Source organism: Hevea brasiliensis, chromosome 2, assembly GCF_030052815.1.
Source record: "Hevea brasiliensis isolate MT/VB/25A 57/8 chromosome 2, ASM3005281v1, whole genome shotgun sequence".
Classification (NCBI taxonomy): Eukaryota; Viridiplantae; Streptophyta; class Magnoliopsida; order Malpighiales; family Euphorbiaceae; genus Hevea; species Hevea brasiliensis.
The window spans coordinates 122,901,782-122,920,619 of record NC_079494.1 but is presented as its reverse complement, the minus strand read 5'-3'; the positions used below and the strand labels follow the sequence as shown (position 1 = coordinate 122,920,619).

Sequence of the window (18,838 nt, the reverse complement as noted above, 5' to 3'; positions counted from 1 at the left end):
CTCCCATTTATTTTTATGATGATGAGTATGTGGAGGGTGAGCTGAGTTCCCCAATTGAGTATTTATTGTGTTTACAGGTCGTGTGAGTCAAAAACTCCCCGTTGGTAGATCCATTTTATGGCCGGACTCTGTCCGGTTGATTTCTTGATATTGGGCCCAAATGGGCCTTAGAGTTGGGTTAGTGAATAGTTAGGCTTACTACGGGCCTCGGGGGCTTTAGGCTGGCCCAGGTCCTAGTGCCGGTCCGGCCCATAGGTTGGGTTGAGTCGTGACATTCTCCATGAAACAGAAATTGATGAAAACCTAGTAAGAAAGGTAAATAAAGAATTAAGCTTGACAGTGCTTCTAAGTAATTCAATGACAATGATTTTGGCTTTTTCTATCTCTGGTATGGGGATATTGATAGTTAAACAAAGAAGGGCTTCACCACCTCTTGTCATAGATACCGCATTAGTGCAATTAGAACTTCTTTAAATGGTATTTAGAGATATCAAGATCTTTAAGATGCATGGTATTACTCAAATTGCAGAAAATTGCCATAACTTGCCCATTAAATTAGATTTAGCATCTTAAATCCATATCATGCAGAAAACAAACTGATTAGATTACTTCTAAAACTGCATTTTCAGATTTTTATTGAGTTATGAATGTGAAGCAAAGGAGAAGTTGGGAACATATTGCATTGGCATGTAACTTAACCAGATTGTTTTCATTCAAACTGAAGCAGGCAATAGTCCCGCTCCTTTTGTTAATAACTTCTAAAAGATAGGGCCTGTATATGTTAGCCTGGACGATGATGTAGAACATGGCTGAGGTAAAAGGGCAGGGTGGGGCGGTGGGGAATCTATAGTTAAAAGGGTCGCTTGATCTGTTTGCTTGGAGAAATGAATTCTTTCGCCAAATCTAGCTTTCTCATTCAATTCCTTGTGTCTTTTCCCATCTACTTTATTTTTTTTTTTTTGATAAGCTCTTTTCGCCATCTATTTGTATCCTTCAAAAGATTTTTCTTATCAATTCAAATTGGGATTCTTTTGATTTGCAGCTGTTTAAGGTGTTTGATGCATTCTAGGTCAGACATGGAAAACTAATTATGGCAGCATAGTCATGCTAGAGATCCTTCTCAGGATGAGTAAACCATAATATCTCCCCTTCCCTCACTAGCCCAAACCAGATTTTCTGTTTCCGTTGTAATAAAATTCTACTTGAAAGTTGCATAAATATTCATTTATATTGTGATTATGCATCCTCTAAAACTATAATATTGTTTTTAATGTATACACAAAAAACTTTAAATTTCTCTGACAGAATGAAAAGAAGTTAAGAGAAGCTTACTTCTTTACAAACACCTGTGGTGCTATCTCAGTTACCCAGAAAGGAGCTATTCCTTCGCAGCCACAAAAGCAGTTTTATCCAAAGAACCTGCTTAAGAAGATTTTATGGCCACCGTGATATTTCGGCAAATCCATCGATTGGCATTGGTTGGTCCTCCTAGGCACCATATATTTGGGTTGTCATTTACCTTTCCCGGAGAGCTTCCCTGTGTGCAGACACACAACTCTTCTTTCTTTTCTCTTGTGCATTCACAAACCTGTTTACCGAGCAGGATGGATGTATCAATGAAGTCCCTTTCTTGAAATGAATATATTCCCGCCCTTGTATTTGGATCCACTAGATCTTACTTATTACTTATTCCTATTCATAACAAATTCCTCCGAGAAGCAGCTCCTATTTACCACCACTCAGGTGAAACCATGAGGCTCCTATTTAATATAAATTTCAATCCTAGCAAAGAAACGAGAAACTGAAGGGAAAAAAGTAGTACGTATACTCTGTAGTTTATGGCAATCCTGTTTTGGCGAAAGGCCTCATGTGAAGTCATTTCACTGATGAAAAAGTAATCTATTGTGAGATATCCTAGTATGCAGGATAATCCTCGTAATATTCCTGCAAATCAACTCCATAATATTGTTCACAACTCAAAATTCTAATATATACCGATTATAGCATCCAGGAGTATCTAGAAGAAAAGTCGCAGAAGGAATATGGAGAACTGTAATTACATGCAACAAATAAAATTTAGATTGCTAGCTTTTATCTTTAAGTTTATAAAGCTCCTGTCAAGATTGTTCAAATAACATATATTACCATCGCCACACAGTTGCCCTTATTGTTGCTTCTTGCTATATATATATATATATATATATATATATATATATATATATTCATTTGTGGCATGAATTTGCCCACCATTAATCAATTCATTGGAGAAGGCGCTGAGTTCTTGTTTCTGGCGGTCCAATGAAAAGTTCAGTCTCCACATCTGAAACTGGGCTACTTTCTTCACAGAGTCTAGTTTCTCCCACCACTTTCAAGCTTTGCCATGGTTGGACGCCACACTGGAAAAGAAAAAATGAATGGTTTACATTAGTGTTCCCAGAATGTTAGTGGGTGGTGTGATCGGGGTCACAAGCCTGGGTTCAGCCTGGTTTAAAGACCTTGCTTCTATTCCATAAATCTGTTGACTGAGTTTTTGCTTATAAAATTTTATTTTAGATCTTACAACACTCAATCCAAAGAAAGTAGTCAGATTCCAAATTCCTTTCTTTTATCATTGTTGATGATGATAAATGATAAATGATAAAGCAATAAATAATTAATAATGATGATGAATTGATGATGATACTGATGATATTAAGTGCTAACCTTTTCACACAACCTTGCATTTTCATCTGCCAATAGTTTCTCCTGAAATATACATAATACACAAAAGGGAAAAAGCTATGAATAGGTTAAAACTCCAATGAATTAAAAATAGGGGAAAGAAAATTTAGGCTCATAATCGTACAAGACCCGCTTTCCTCTTGCACAAAATTATGCATGAATTTCTCGAGTTGCCAGTTCTTGGCATTTAAGTGAAGTTCAAAAGTTTACCTTTTCTTTTAGTCGCTCAATCTGTTCTTTGAAAACCTGGTTCTGAAAAGACGAAAAAAAAGCATCTTAGACTGTGTAAGTCCAGGAAGATTTAAGGCAAAAACACATAGCCAATGGTGCTTTTGATGAACCTTTCTAGCTCTAACGTTGCTAACGCTCCTCTCCAACTGTTGTTCTATCTGCTGTAGCTCTTCAATTGTGCAGGAACCCAAGCATTCTCCCAGTAGTTTCCTGAGGCATTTACATTTTATCTTTAATGTAAGCTCCAAAACATGACCACAGACAGTAAGAGAAAAAAGGGGTTTAAACTAGGAATTTAGACCGTTTTGCAATTTCAAGGAGCTCTATATTCTTCACCATGTTCGTTGCTTCCGTCTTCAGTTGCTGCCATTTCAAATTTAAGACAGAAAATTAAGAGAGGATATCCATTGGTGACCACGGAAGAGAAACAACAGTCAACAGAGACAAGAAAATTTTGTAGATTTTCTTGGAGGGGATCAAGCAAGTTTGAACTATACTATTGGATATGCATATAGCGACTGGGTCATACCTGCTAGCATATGGAGAAGACTGCGACTATAGAAAAGCTATTGGGTTAACCAGAAAGACCACGAGCGCACTTCTGTTTCGAGCATGGTATGCATTTAAGTCTCTGGTCACAATCTACTATATATTGCTTAGTAGAGAGCTACCAAATTACTAATGCTATGGAGACTATCTTGAAAGCAACTTCAAGATTTCAACAAGCAAAAACCATTCCAAAAAGCAGATATTTAGGGCCATATTAATTCAGTAACAAGTAATTTCTGACATGGAGCAAGATCTAATTTCTCATCAAAATTAACATTACTGGCGCTAAAAAACACAATGCACAGTTTTGGTAGAAGATGATTCTTGAAACATTCATTTCATCCTTAAAAAAAAAAAGAAAGATGTAAGCTGGTAATGATAGATGGAAGAACAAATAAAGATTAACCTGCATGTTTTCATCGGATATTTTCCTGCTGATTTGAGTGTCTTTCACATGTTTACGATAACGCTGAATTGTCGCCTGCATGCTGAAACCCAATAATAACCTAATGAATCAAATACATTGAGATTTCCTTTGGAATAAATTATTTAAAAAAAAAAGAATTTAATTAAATTTTCATACAATTATTTTTATTTATATTTTTTAAAATAATTTTTTAAATTAAAAAATTAAATTCTTTTATTTCAAAAATAAAATTAATTCAAAAGAAATCATTTTAATTAAATTATTATAAAATTTTCTAAATAGGAATTAAGAGACTAATAATACTAATAATAATAATAATGATAAAAGTATCAATGAGCTTTAATTCAGTAATATTAAAGTTATTTACAGAGTTGTGAGTTCTCAATTTATTTTTAATAAGAAAAAATGAGTTCTTAAATTTGAGTCCAGTCAATGCTATTTGTACCAATAATAATAATAATAATAAAGGAACAAAGGACTTGTTTCTTTAATCAAAGGGCACAAGCCTTCTGGGCAGCAAACAGCACAATGGTCACCACTCACCATAAATCGAGGAAAAAATGACAACAACATCAGAGAACAAAGAAACACAACAAGAAGTACGCTTTTGATGCCTTTAATTTGCAGGACCATAACTGAGTGAAGATTATCTCAATTTAACTCCACAACTAAGTGCAGGCTGTATTAACATAATCATAGAACTTCATTATGTAAATTAAGTCTAGGCTCACCTCAAAAACTACATTCAGATAATTCCATCACTATTTTCACAAATAGTGATAATACAAACTTAGAATATGTCTAGACTCTCAGAGAAGGTTATTCAAATGTAGAGGTTGAATCAGAACATGACATTCTAACTCAAAACTGATACCTAAAATCTTCCAACTTCAGTTCCTAGAGAAAACAAGATCATAATATATGGTAAAAGTTCAGAAAAATGTTTGTTGCTGAGTGCAAAAGAAGAAAAAGAAGCAGCTTCTTCTGCTTCTTCTTCTTTATTTTTTTTTTTCCTTTTGCAACTACTTAAGACTCATTCTAAAATCAATTATTCCATTCATATTCTGCAAAACAGTGTTCAAGACTCGACTTCCTAAAGCCAATTTTTTTTTTTTTTAAAAAAAAAGAGACTGATCAATAAGAATAAAAATTGACTAAATAATTCTTTCGCTCAAAATCTTGTATCATAATCACACTAATTTAATGAAGTCAACTTCAAAACTATATGCTGATCCAATTTGTTTGACTATATAATAAAATTTTCAGCATCAATCAACCATATGAACATTTAACAAGCTTCAAACATAACTGAATAGTGAAAAATTATCCAAGATTTAATTGTTATTGTTGTTGTGTATATTTTACTTAATTATATATAATTTTTATATATAATATTTAAGGATATATAATATTTAAGGATAATTCATTTTTTAGTCTATGTTGGGGATGCGAACATATAAAATATCTATAAAAATTATCCTTTTTAATTCAATTAATATTTTAAATACCCGAATCCATTCTGAATCTAATTATATTATCTGAATCACATTTGAACTCATTTAAATTTATATATTCTAATTACTAACCTGCATAATATATATATATATATATATATATATATATATATATATATATATATATATAATTTACACTTTAACATTTAATAATTTTAGAAGAAATTGTCAAAAAAATCTTCAATTTTCAATTTTTTGCAATTGTACCTATAGTAATTAAATAGCTAATTAAATCTATACTTTTTAATTTTTATAAATAATATCTTATGACGTAACATCTGACTTAGCGTCTCTATTAATAAAATAACAGTTTTGTCAATAGTAGGATAAAATCAATGATAGTAAAAAAGTTTAAAATTTAATTAATAATTTTTATAATATAAGATAGAATTACAAAAATTAAAAAGGTATGAAATTTATTTGGTAAATATCACTTAATTTTATTGCCTACGTGGGAATTCTATTATCTAGATAACTTTGCCAGCTTTAAAAGGAGTCGGGATAAGAATTTATGCGGTAGGTGAAGAACTGGTAATTATGTGGCACAAAGAAAAGAAAGGGCAAAGGCAACCAAGCGTACACTTAATTGATGCATCAGCTATCATATCATACCATACGGTTTGTCAGTTTAAAATCTGGTAGGTATAAGGCTTCAAATCTTCTATCAACAGCTCTCATGCGATTTTCTTCTTTTTATTTTTAATTAAAAAAAATTAACTTGCCAAAGTTTAAGTGATTAATGTGATTATTTAAATGAGTATTATAAGTTATGATAAATACAAAATGATAATGTTTATTGGCTATCTACAAATTCTCTCTCTCTCTCTCTCTCTCATTTCGTGTTTAGATTAAGATCCTAAGATTTTGAAAAGGGGAGGTATTGAAAATTTGGTCTTTCAAACTTTCTAACACAAATTGGCATCAAATCGAAGGTGTTGAAACTCTGCTAAGCCTTTAACAGATTGTTTAAGAGGAAATTTTTGGAGATAAATAATGGATTTTTTAAATGAGGCAAGGTTTTTAACAGTTTCAAAATCTTCAAAACCTTCACTTTTTCAACTCATCGGGCATAGTTATTAAAGGTGTGCACCAAAATCTCATCAAACTAACAAACTCAGGATTACAAACCTCCTATATTTTCATTTTCAATACTACTAATTATCTTTTTCAAAAAAAAAAAAAAGTTGATACTCTTTTAGTTTTTCCCTTACCTTTCTATATTAGTTTTAGATGAATTGACGAAACATATACAAGAGAGTATCCCTTGGTGCATGACATTTACAGATGATATAGTTCTGATAGATGAGACGCGAGAAGGAATAAATAGAAAGTTATAGTTTTGGAGAAGTACTCTAGAATCAAAGGGATTTAAGTTAAGTAGAACGAAGACAGAATACATGTATTGCAAGTTCAGTGAGGAAGATATTAGTCATAGGATTAAAGCCGGATGTTTGAAGTGGAGACGTGTCACGGAAGTTTTATGTGATCGCAAGATTCCCAATAAGTTGAAAAGAAAATTTGACCATACAGCCATACGACCGGCCATGTTATATGGTAGTGAGTATTGGGTACTAAAAGAGTCGTATGTGTCTAAGCTAAGAGTTACGAAAATGAGAATGTTAAGGTAGATGAGTGGCCATACTAGACTAGATAAAGTCCGTAATGAGAGTATTAGAGAAAAGGTAGGAGTGGTGCCAATTGAGGATAAGTTGAGAGAAGGGAGACTGAGGTAGTTTGGTCATGTGAAGTATAAACATATGGAAGCTCCAGTTAGACAAGTAGAACACATTAGGTTAGAGGATAAAAAGAAAAGAAGGGGTGGCTTAAACTAACTTAGAGGAGAGTAGTATAATATGACCTAAAAGCATTACACATTTCCGATGATTTAACCCAAAATCGTTTAGAGTGGAGAAAAAGTATCTATATAGCTGACTCCAAATTTTTGAGATAAAAGCTTAATTGAGTTGAGTACTCTTTTAGTTTTTAAAGATAGGGAGATGATAAAGATATTGACTTTGAAGATGAATGTCAAAAGGATAAGGTATAGAAAAAGATATAGTTATTTTATAATTTCTTGACTTTAGTTATGAAACATTAAAAGATTATTAAAGTTTTAATATATTAGTACTTGAATGCTTATTAGTTATTATTATTTTTAGTTTTATATTATTTAAAATTTGATAAAATATTCATATTTATTTTATTTTGAATTTTTTTTTTTTTGCGTCTCACATTGCTCAGGTGTACGCCTTGACCTTGCACCTTGCGCCTAAACTCCAGAAGCCCTTAGCCCCTTAATGCGCCTTGAGCTTTTAATAACTATGCCATCAGGTGGATTAAGAAGTTTTGATACTTTACCTTCCATTATCTTTCCTTATCTTACTTTATAAAATATTGTCTCACTTCATCTAAACACATTGTAAATCTCATTGTTCAAAATAAAGCAATAAATCAATCAACAAATAATCATTTTCTACATCAAACTTCGATTTAGATGAAGCATATCATGCCATTCAAATCGTTAATCTAACATTCAAAGAACAAGTAATGAAAGTCAGAATGTTGAATTATAAATGTTCAGTTCAAACGAAGCAATCTTCAATTGAGAACAAGATAATCAAGACTTTCGAAAGCAAGTAAATAGAGCCTTCAAATCATATTTTTCAAAAGATTAAAAAATCAAATTAAAGATTTTAACTAATTCATTTAAATTACTATAAATTTATTCTTTATCTTTAATTAATTGTTAAATAACATATTCATTATATTCTAATTTGATATAACCACTCCAAAATGAATAAAGAAAATAAACAATGAAATGAAAATAATACCCACCAACGCAATGATTTACTCTTGAAAAAAACAGGAAACAACAGTACCTACAGAGGACGGATGGACTGTAATGAAACGACTTTTTAATTCATTTTTCATTCATATTTTTGTTTGATTACATTAATTACATAGGTATAATGGTGCCCTAGTGATATGAACACATTTGGGAAGCAACCGTACCATATATTAGATTATGTTCAAGTATCCCATCAACCCCAAAGCCCCGCTCTCGTCCACACAAGCATCTTCTCTCACTATCCCCTGACATGTCAGTTTTTAGCACACTTGCTCCAAAGACTAACTTCAACCTTGTAAGGACTAAGATGAAATCAAAATCAAAGAAAGTGCACTACCTTTTTTATTATTTTCTTTTCCAATTTGTGAGTGTTAAGCCTAATATTAGTACTGAAAACAGTGGTTCCAAACGGTAATTAGAGACTGATATATCTCAAAAAAAAAAGATTATTTAAACCCTTTAAAGGAATATTTCAAAATTAATAACTAAAATAATTAAAATAAACCGACAGTCACTAAGACACTAACCTTGCAACTAAACTAACAGCCAGCAGTGCTAAGTTGGCTTCATTAGAGGTGAAGATGATTATACCAAGAAAATCATCTACCGGAAACCTACAGAGACCGTCATCGTGAACAGCAAGGTTTTTCTTTCATGTATGCATGCGGTTTTCAAAAACAAACAAGTTAATGGCCAAGTATATCTTTTGTTTCTTTTCTGTAGACGCCTGTACACATGTCAAAGGGATCAGCCAGAGAATCCAAGCTCTCAGCTTAAAGTGTATGTAGGTTTATTCTGCGAAGCCGTGCGTATATGAGAGAGAGAGAGAGAGAGAGATTTACCATCCATAGTGCAAGAACCATATAGCCCCATATAAAATGAAATTCGAGATTTTAGTTACTAGAAGGGAAAGGATTCAGAGTTGGAATGAAAAAGGAGAGTAAAATGACTGGAGAAAGAGGAATTCCATAAATAAAAGAGGGGAAAGAAAAAAGCAGAAGAAAATATTTACCTGGAGTTTGCAAACTCACAGAGCTTCCCTCTTGGAGAGAAGATGATAAGGGCAACCTCCGCATCGCAAAGAACCGACAGCTCAAAGGCCTTTTTCAGCAACCCATTTCGCCGCTTGGAGAAGGTGACTTGCCTGCTTGTGGCGTTCTCTATGCGCCTCATTTGAGTCTTTCCTCTCACCATCTCTTTATAGTCACCATTAAATAAAGCTCAATACACATATAAGGATATAACGCCAAAAAATACAACTTGATAAATCTTTATACAATTTGAGGCCATCATATAATCAAACAATGAGAGTGTGAAAGAAAAGGATTTTGAATTTCAAGAGAGAATGAGAAGATCTTACCAATAGGCTACCCAGAAAGCCTCTTTAGGTGAAGAGAGGAAGAAGCAAAGAAATCTGAGAATTTGTGAGCAAAGACCACAAACCCTGTCACCAAGGTAAGAGTTGTGATGGATTAGACTGAGAAATACTCGGCAAAACGCTATAAAATGCTATTCAAGTCAAGTGGTTCTGAAGAAACCAGAGGAAAGATACGATGAAGGGAGAGAAACTTACCAAATAGAAGGAAAGCCCCAGAAAAGGAAGATAAGCCAAAAGAGGAAGGTAGACAAGGAAATCTGAGGGTTCCTTTCAAGACCCAGAAAAAACAATAAGATTTTATGGAGGTAGGAATCGTTTTTTATTAATCCAGATAAAACAAGGCAAACCACAAGAAATGTTGTTCAATTCCATCTAGGAGAAGAGCCAAAAGGAGATTCGGAAATCTTACCAAATAGGCAAAGACCCAGAAAGCCTGTGAATAGTGGAGAGAAAAATAGATTCCAAAAGAAGAAATAGAATGTAAGAAGTAACTAAAAAAATCTGATGTTTGCAAGCAAAAACCAGACCAGAAAGTTACATATATATATATATATATATATATATATATATATTACACAGAGAGGAGGCATCTGTTATATTTACATCTTGGTGATTGATTTATTCTAGGTTCTGCTTTTAGTCACAACCAAAGCAACACAATCACCTTTCCCTATTCATCTGTGTGTCTCTCTCCCCTTCAAAATGAATGCTCTTGGAAGCCCACCTCACAATCCCACCCATAACGAAACAAATTTTTACCTATACATCACTTTGTTATTGGTATATATTATTATTATTATTATTATTATTATTATTATTTAACGCATGGCTTGGTTTGGTAAAACCCATGAAAATACCAAAAAGAGCAAATTTAAATGAAAGGGAAATCATAAAAGGAAAAAAAAAATCAACAGCTGATTACAGAGAGAAACTTGGATGGAAGGGAAAATCCAGGAAAGAGAAAGGAAATATTCGAAAGATTTTTTTTTTTTTTACTAAATGAAAGCTTTTGTTTATTTATTTATTTATTATGAGTTTCTCTTCTGCTGCATCGACCAGCGAAAAGAAAAAGCCTATGTTGATTGTACAATAGAAATAAATAGATAATAGACATAAAGGGCTAAAATCATGAAATGAAAAATGGGAAGAGAGAGTATTAGTACAAAGGTAGGAACATGTCTCTGTCGTCCGTACAATAACGTACGCAAGAGAGCCAATAAGTTATCGAAAACGCAGAGAGATGTGATCCATATAAATTTCTGTCGTCAATCTCAACTTCCCTTTCACATGGGGTTAGGACCTAATGGCCCTCTCCTTTGCCTCCCTATTTCATCCTTTCATGTTTCTGTTGCAATTACTAATTCAGAATAAATTAAAAACCATTATAATTCCATGTTTAATCAATGAGTACGAAGCTTCTTATGCTATTCTTTTCTTTTTTTATTTCATTATTTAATTTGATTTCTTTATTTAGAAAATTCTTAATTTTACCACAGAAATTTTCATGAGTATGAATCTATAAACAAGAAAGAACACTAAATGAATTAATTGACCACCGCTTCAATATCTAAATTAGTATTGAGATTTAGAGAATGAAAGTAAAGTTGAGAGAATAAAAATTAGACTTCGTGCACCTGTCAATCTTTATATATATATATGCATCAATTAGACTCCCATTGAGATTAGGGGTGTTGAGTGATGTTGCTATGAATTAACTTTCGTAAGTGCACGAGTTACAATAGTATAGTTTTAAAAATATCGCTCTCACAGGGAATTGTGCTCAAATTGAAAATAAATGAATAAGTTAATTAGACTACTAAAATTTAAAGATATTGATAATAAAATTTAAAATTAAAATTGGTATTTGAGGAATTTAAGCCAAATCAAACAATTAATTAAACTAGATGACTAAAATTCAAATTGAAATCAATAATTATGAAATTGGGAGGAATTAAATATAACTTCAATAAAAATTAAAATGATTATAGAGATAGGATTTTTAATATTATTTGCATGTGATTTATCCCTAATTTAGCCAAATACATGATATTTATAATTTTTGAAGGAAATCAATTCTTAATTCTTTGAAACCTCTTTTAAGCATTTCAAATGTAGTTTTCATCAAATTAAACCATGTTTTCACGGTATTTCAAACTTGACAAAAACCCATTCAAAATTCTAACTGATTTTAAAAGTCCTCTTAATTTCTTAGCTTATTTCTAACACCAAGAAAATTAAGTTTATTGCAAGATTATCTATCCTAAACATTCATCTTTCAGTCCATCTGTAAAGGATTAAGACTTAACTTAATGAGGGCCCTTTCATCAAGTAAGATAATAAACTCACAAGCAATAAATAAAAAATGCAGCAAATCTCATTAAAATAACTAAATCAGTTCAAAAATCATAATATAAGGCAATATATATATACCCATCTCTAGAATCTCAAAGTTCTATTCACAAATCATGATTTCAAGACAAACCCAAGTGAAGAAATGAAGAAGAAATGAAAATCTAAGCTAAGAGAAAGAAAGATACAGTGAAAATAATGAAGAAACTGCTGCTAGAACGTTGCAAAAGATGTCCTTTTGGCTGCGGCAGCAACGATCCAAGGTGCTTCTCTCTCTCTTTCTCTCTTCTAGCAAGAATCCTTTAATTTTTCTCCCTTTTGTAAGAAAGAGAAAATGATGTTTTTATATGGTTCAGAGGTCTGCCCTAGAATGGGTTAAAAGACAGAAGATTCTTGAAAAAATGATGTATTAGATCAGAGGAGCAAAAGTGTCATGTCAGCAATTTTTCATTAAAACTTCATAAGCTGAATCGATTGTGTTGCATCTTGTATTGCAAGTTATGTAACTTTCTGTCCAATTCTGAAATTCATCAGGTGCATCAACACAGGCTAAATGAGGTTGTGTCTCTGCTTATGTAACTTTCTGCCTGAGAAAAACTTCATATCTGACAACGACATAACATGTGACATAAACTGTGCCATAGGTTGTGCAACTTTCTGTTTCTTTAAAACTCAACTTCAAAATTTTCTTTTTAAAATTTTGCAATTCAACTCTGATTTCCTCTAAATTGCTGCTCTAATCAGAATATCATCAAAATTCTCCATATTTTAACCTACAAAATAGGTAAATTCCATAAATTAAACTAAGAAGTACAATAGAGAGAAAATTAACTAAATAAAGGCTAATTTCTAGTATAAAAGCTATAAACAAGGGTAAATTAGTTGCAAGAATTATACATAAATAATGATATGAAATGTATGCATCATTAAGTCATGATAGGGGTTGATCCCTGAATATCTTAGATTATTCCGTTGATAGAGTTCATGCTGTTGTAAGAGTCATTCTCTTATTAGGACCTAACTCGTCATGCGAGTATCTCGGAATCCTATTTTCTTCTATGTTCGAACGCACGCCCCCTTCATTTCTTTGGGCAAATGATTCAAGAGCATTTTTATACATGTTGGAGGGGCGAACATCCTTTTATGGGTGAATGCCCTTTGCCCTATCCTTATTGGGCGAATGCCCTATAACATTTGGGCGAGTAGCATCATTAGTCCCCCCTACGTATCCAAATCTTTAAGTTCGGGTTTTGGACCCTTGAAATGCTTAGCCTATATGGTGTCACGTCTTCAAGGGAGATCAAGGGTTTTTACCCTTCGGGCTTTACTATGTGCCTATTCGATATTCGAGGTTATTAAATGCCTTCCCTATATAAGCTTAAGCTTACATTGCCCCTTAATTATTCCTCTTTGTTTGTTTCTTGCATTTGAGAGCATGTTTACCAGCAACTTGGTTATTCTTTAACTTTGTTTGGAATTTTATACCATTCTTTTTATTGCATCTTTCTTGAGGTATTGCCGTTCAACTTTTCAAGTTATGGATTCTCCTCGAGTCTCACAGGAGATGCCCAGTAGTGCTTATGCCCTTACCCCGTAAGACACGATAATGCTTAAGAGCCAAAAGTGGTTGTGGACACATCCCGGCGAGCGAGCAGAGATGAGGGTATTTTTGTCTAAGGGGGTGAGCAAAAGGCTAATTTGGTTGTGGGGGCGAAAGCAGGGGTGGGCGCTGGGCTGGGGGGAGGGGGGGTGTGGGTGGGTGGATCAGGTGGGACAGCCCAAGCCAATGTAAGGGATAATAGTGGCCCTGTTGCCCTAATAAAATCAAAACTTAGAAAAACTGCCATCCATTCTATTTTGTTGAAGTATGACTTGTCGGATGATTACTTATTCCATCATGTTCATGAGGATTTTAAGGCGCACGACCCTGTCGGTCTCCTTAACTTCTTTGTAATCTATGAAGAAACCTTCAAAACTAGATTTCGGCTTCCTCTAAATCATTTTTATGTTAGGGTGTTGGAGTTGTATAATGTTTGCATCCCCCAGTTGGCACCCAACAGCAGGAATACTCTTATGGCCTTTAGGGGTTTGTGTCGTCAGCATAACATTGAGTGTGGGGCTAGGATTTTTGCTTCCTACTTTTAATTACTCGATGGCCCTGGACAAGAGTTCAACTATTTTCAAACGAAAAAAGGGTGTCATCTTCTAAAATGGCTTCCATCTTCTGTGAAAAGGTGGAAGAGCACATTTTTCTTACTTGGGCAGGCTATCAGAATTTTCCCTTGAGTTGGTCATTGAATATGAAGACTAGGAAAGGGGAGATCAGCTTGACGGAGATTGAACAAATTGCTATTGCTAAGCTAAAGAGTTTAGCCAAGGGGGGGCCATTTACCGTGGGCCCTTTGATTGCCCAAGAAGTTGGTATATACTAGGGTTGATAGAGGGGGTACGCTCTATCGTTGGTCTGACGATTGGGGTGCATCTGTTGGGGATGCACCTCATGAGTCTGGGCAAAAGGGTATATTTCCACAACTTAACTATTTTTGGGTAGTGAACTTACTAATTGTCTTTCTATTATGTAGATATGGCTGGCTTGAGCGAGAGGAGAAGGGTTCGCTGGCAACTCAAGTTTCTTAGAAGAGGAAGGCGAGGAGGGCCCCTTATTCTGAGCATTCCAAATGGCTAGGGACGAGGGTAAAACATCTAGGACGCCTGGGGCACCTCACTCCATTAAGGTTGCTGTGGCCACTAGGGATGTATTTGATTGCTCACAAATGCCTTCATTACCTTCCTTTATGATCCCTCATCACCCATAGGGTTTGGATGTAGATTTGGCTAGGCATAGGACTATTGAGGATAACTATGCCTTAACAGGTGTGTTAGCAAAGATGTTTCTTCTTTCAAATGATCGCCTCCATTTTGACAGAGAAAATGATGATGACCTCATTATAAAGATGGCAAGCTATAATCTGGAGCCCTTGTTTGCTGCCCAAATGGTCCACGAAAAGTTTAAGTTACTGAAAGGAAGCTATGAAGAGAGACAATCCCAACACAACTTTATTAAAATGGCAAAGATGTTAATCAACAAAATCAAGAGTTAAGAAGACTGCTGGAGGAATCAGAGGGGCAAGCGAGTTAGCTAGAGGTTGAAGGCTCAGGAGGATGCTGCCATGGATAAGTTAGCTGATACCTACCTAGACATGCAGTCTGTAGTTATAACAGGCCTTTTTTAGAAGCATTCCAGTGTCTACTTTGGTTGGGTAAAGGACCTACTTCTTGGGGGCGCTGATTTTCCTGCTTTAGGGGTTTGACGAGGAGAAGGAAGAAACTGTTGATGACAACGATGGTGCCCATCAGTGATTATGTTACCTTTAGTTTTTTATCTTGTCTTTTGGGTGTTCACCCTTTAGTTTCTATTTAGGCATTTGCCTTTTAGTTTGTGTTTGGGCATTTGCCCCTTTTTGACTTTGTAAATATATTAATGATATAATACTTGTTTTGTCATCTAATTATCATGAATGAAGTATGTGAATTACTTTGAGAATTTTTTTTTCTCATGACTGTTTAATTGTGTGGGCGAGTACCTATATCTTTTAATTAAACACATACTATAATTAAATAATTCTGATACCTTGCAAGTTAGTTAACTCGGGAGACTAAGTTTGTCTTGTTAGGTGGGAGGATAGATGCCTTAATTAGGGCGAACGAATAAATTCATCTTGGTTGGCAGGTGGATAGATGTCTTAATTAGGGCGGACAAATAAATTCGTCCCGGTTAGCTAGTGGATAGACCCCTTAGGGCAGGAGAGTAAATTTGTCCTGGTTAGCAAGTGGATAAACGCCTTTATTAGGGCAGACGAGTAGATTCGTTCTAATTGACAGGCAGATAAATGCCTTTGGGCAAGAGAGTAAATTTGTCTTGATTAGCGAGTCAATAAATGCTTTTGTTAGGGCGAGGGAGTAAATTCGGCCCATTTAGGCAGGCGGATGAACGCCTTTATTAGTTTAAGCAAGTAAATTCGGCCCTTTAAGCAAGCGGATGAACACCTTTGTTAGTTTAGGCAAGTAAATTTGGCTAGTTAAGTTGGCGGATGAATGACTTTGTTAATTCGGATGAGTAAATTCGTCCCATTAGGTAGGCGAATGAACGCCTTTGTTAGGTCTTATGCTGTGGAGGAATCATAAATTAATTTTTTATTATAAAGGGTAGATATAAGCTATAGTTGCCAAGTTACAAAATAAATATTATGTGTTAATGGTTATGCTACTGGTAAAATTTCCTCCAATTGCTAATGTTCAAGGATATCGGGATTGTTCTTCCGTTCAGCCCGGTGAGTTTGTATGCCCCGAGGTTGATGATTTTAGAGACGAGATAAGGACCTTCCCAGTTCTTCTGAAGCTTTCTTGGTTTGGCTTTTCCTTTGGCTAAATCAGGTCATTTGAGGACTAGGTCTCCCACCATGAATGCACATCCCTTGACTTTGTGTTAAATGCTCGAATCATTTTTTGTTTGTATTTGGCTATCTAGACGAATGCTTTCTTTCTTAAATTTTCCACTTGGTTTATAGTGAATTTAATGTCATCAGGTTCAACTGCTTACTCTGGCACTGCTGTTTTGGCGCTAAGTACTTGAAATTATGTTGGAATAATAGCCTCTGCCTTGTTAGTTAAGGAGAAAGGTGTTTCTCCCGTAGCTGACCTGGGAGTAGTCCTGTAAGCCCATAGTACGCTAGGTAGCTCTTCTGGCCATCTTCCTTTTGCATCATCCAGTCTTTTCTTGAGGCCTTGCAAGATTGTCCTGTTAGTTACTTCGATCATATCATTAGTTTGAGGATGGTAGACCGAGCTAAATAGTTGAGTGATCTTTTAAGATGAAGAAAATTCTCTGAATTTTTTACAGTCAAACTGCTTGCTGTTATCAGTGATTATTATGTTGGTAATCCCAAATTTAACAAAGATGTTTCTTTTGTAAAAGTTAATTGTTTTGTTGGCTATGATTTTGGGTGTTGCTTCAGCCTCTACCCATTTGTGAAGTGGTCTATTACCACGATGACGTACCTCTTCTATCCTACTATTTTTGGGAATGGCCCAATGATGTCGATACCCCACTGGTGGAAAGACCAAGGGCTCCCTATGGCCACTTGTTTTTCAGCTGGGGTGTGAGGGATGAAATCGTGTTCTTGGCACTTGATGCAAGCTCGTACTATTCCCCGTGCATCTTCCAATATGTTATCGAAAACGCAGAGAGATGTGATCCATATAAATTTCTATCATCAACCTCAACTTCCCTTCACATGGGGTTAGGACCTAATGGGCCCTCTCCCTCTCCCTCCCTATTTCATCCTTCCATGTTTCTGTTTCAATAATTCAGAATAAATTGAAAACCATTAAAATTCCATGTTTAATCATGAGTATAAAGCTTCTTATGCTATTCTTTTCTTTTTTTTATTATTTAATTTTGAATTCTTTATTTAGAAATTTCTTGATACTGTCACAGGAACCTCCATGAGTATGGATTTGCAAAATAAGAAATAATACCAGGTAGGTTAGTTGACCATAGCTCCAATGCCTAAATCAGTACTGAGTATTTTGGAGAATGAATATAGAGTTGAGAAATAAAAGGTTAGACCTCGTGTACCTGTCAATCTTTATATAGATATGTATATAGGCATCAGTTAGACTCCTATTGGGATTAGGAGTGTTAAGTCATGATAGGGGTTGATCCCCGGATATCTCGGGTTATTCCGTTGATAGAGTTCATGCTGTTATAAGAGTCATTCTCTTATTAGGATTCTAACTCGTCATGTGAGTATCTCGAATTTTTGTTTTCTTCCATGTCCTTATAAATGTTGGAGGGGCAAACATCCCCTCATGAGTGAATGCCATTTGCCCTGTCCTTATTGGGTGAATGCACTATAATATTTGGGCGAGTAGCATCAATTTTTTTTTCTTAATTTGTCCCAAAACCGTGACCCAAATGTAAGCAATGCTAATGGTACCTAATTTTTAACTTAATTTGCTTGAGATAGGGAATAGGTAGGGATGTTGATGGGCAAATGGTGACACGTTTTTCTTCTTATTGGTGTTCCTTTAGAGTCTTTGGGTTGACCTTAACCAGCCATCCTGCTCGGCTGCTCCACAATGGTTATCCCAATTGATATCAAGATTTTTTTTTCCTCCCTACTATAATTAGAATTTAACATGTTATAATATTAAAAAAATTATTATGATAATCAAGGCGAGATGTTGTGCATTCCTCCACAATTTTTTACTATGGTATATTAACTAAAATATATTAAAAATTAATTAAAAAATTAAACTTGACATTCGAATTTTAATGTAATTAAGCGGCTACCTTTGAAAGGTAGCTTTTTAGTATTCTAATCATAAACTTAAGTTAAATTATTATTATTATTATTATTATTTTTTACAATAAAATCATTTTAGAAGACATGTTATTAGTAAACATAATTTAATAATATTTATCACGTGGGAATAGCCAACACTTGTCGATGAGTGTGCGCAGAAGTGGAGTTCATGCGCATTGGCTGAGGCTGTTTTGGGGTCGTGGTCCCCCTGGAATTTTCAGTCGTGTCATAACTGAGAAGGTTAAGGTTAAGGTGTGTAGGGGACCACAAAGCGTGCTATGATTCCTCTTTTTTGTACGATCCAAGGAGATCTCATTTGCCACTGACTCAATTTTACATAAAAAAAAAAAAGGTATTTAACGATTTAATAAATTAAACTAAAATTATAAAAAATTAAAATTTCCAATAGAGGTTTATAAATAAGGTTTAGTTAACTGACGAGCGAGCAGGGAG

General features: G+C 34.4%; 1 protein-coding gene across 1 annotated transcript; it reads right to left on the bottom strand.

Moving 5' to 3' along the window:
• Window positions 1-2,056: 2,056 nt before the first annotated feature.
• On the bottom strand, window positions 2,057-10,312 carry LOC110669075 (MADS-box protein SOC1). Its single transcript, XM_021830558.2, has 10 exons — window positions 10,078-10,312; window positions 9,864-9,935; window positions 9,651-9,734; window positions 9,303-9,486; window positions 3,908-3,989; window positions 3,254-3,315; window positions 3,063-3,162; window positions 2,932-2,973; window positions 2,704-2,745; window positions 2,057-2,396 (listed from the first exon to the last, which is right to left on the bottom strand). The coding sequence occupies exons 4-10, from the start codon at window positions 9,482-9,484 to the stop codon at window positions 2,259-2,261; spliced, it is 648 nt and encodes a 215-aa protein (XP_021686250.2). The 5' UTR covers window positions 9,485-9,486; window positions 9,651-9,734; window positions 9,864-9,935; window positions 10,078-10,312; the 3' UTR covers window positions 2,057-2,258.
• Between the last annotated feature and the right edge of the window lie 8,526 nt (window positions 10,313-18,838).

Excerpts from the sequence above, each read along its gene's own strand:
- LOC110669075 (XM_021830558.2), bottom strand. The coding sequence starts at position 9,484 with ATGGTGAGAGGAAAGACTCAAATGAGGCGCATAGAGAACGCCACAAGC. Across the intron at positions 3,990-9,302 it reads TGTGAGTTTGCAAACTCCAG|CATGCAGGCGACAATTCAGC; the intron begins GTAAATATTTTC and ends ATTGGGTTTCAG. Across the intron at positions 2,974-3,062 it reads GCAACGTTAGAGCTAGAAAG|AACCAGGTTTTCAAAGAACA; the intron begins GTTCATCAAAAG and ends TCGTCTTTTCAG.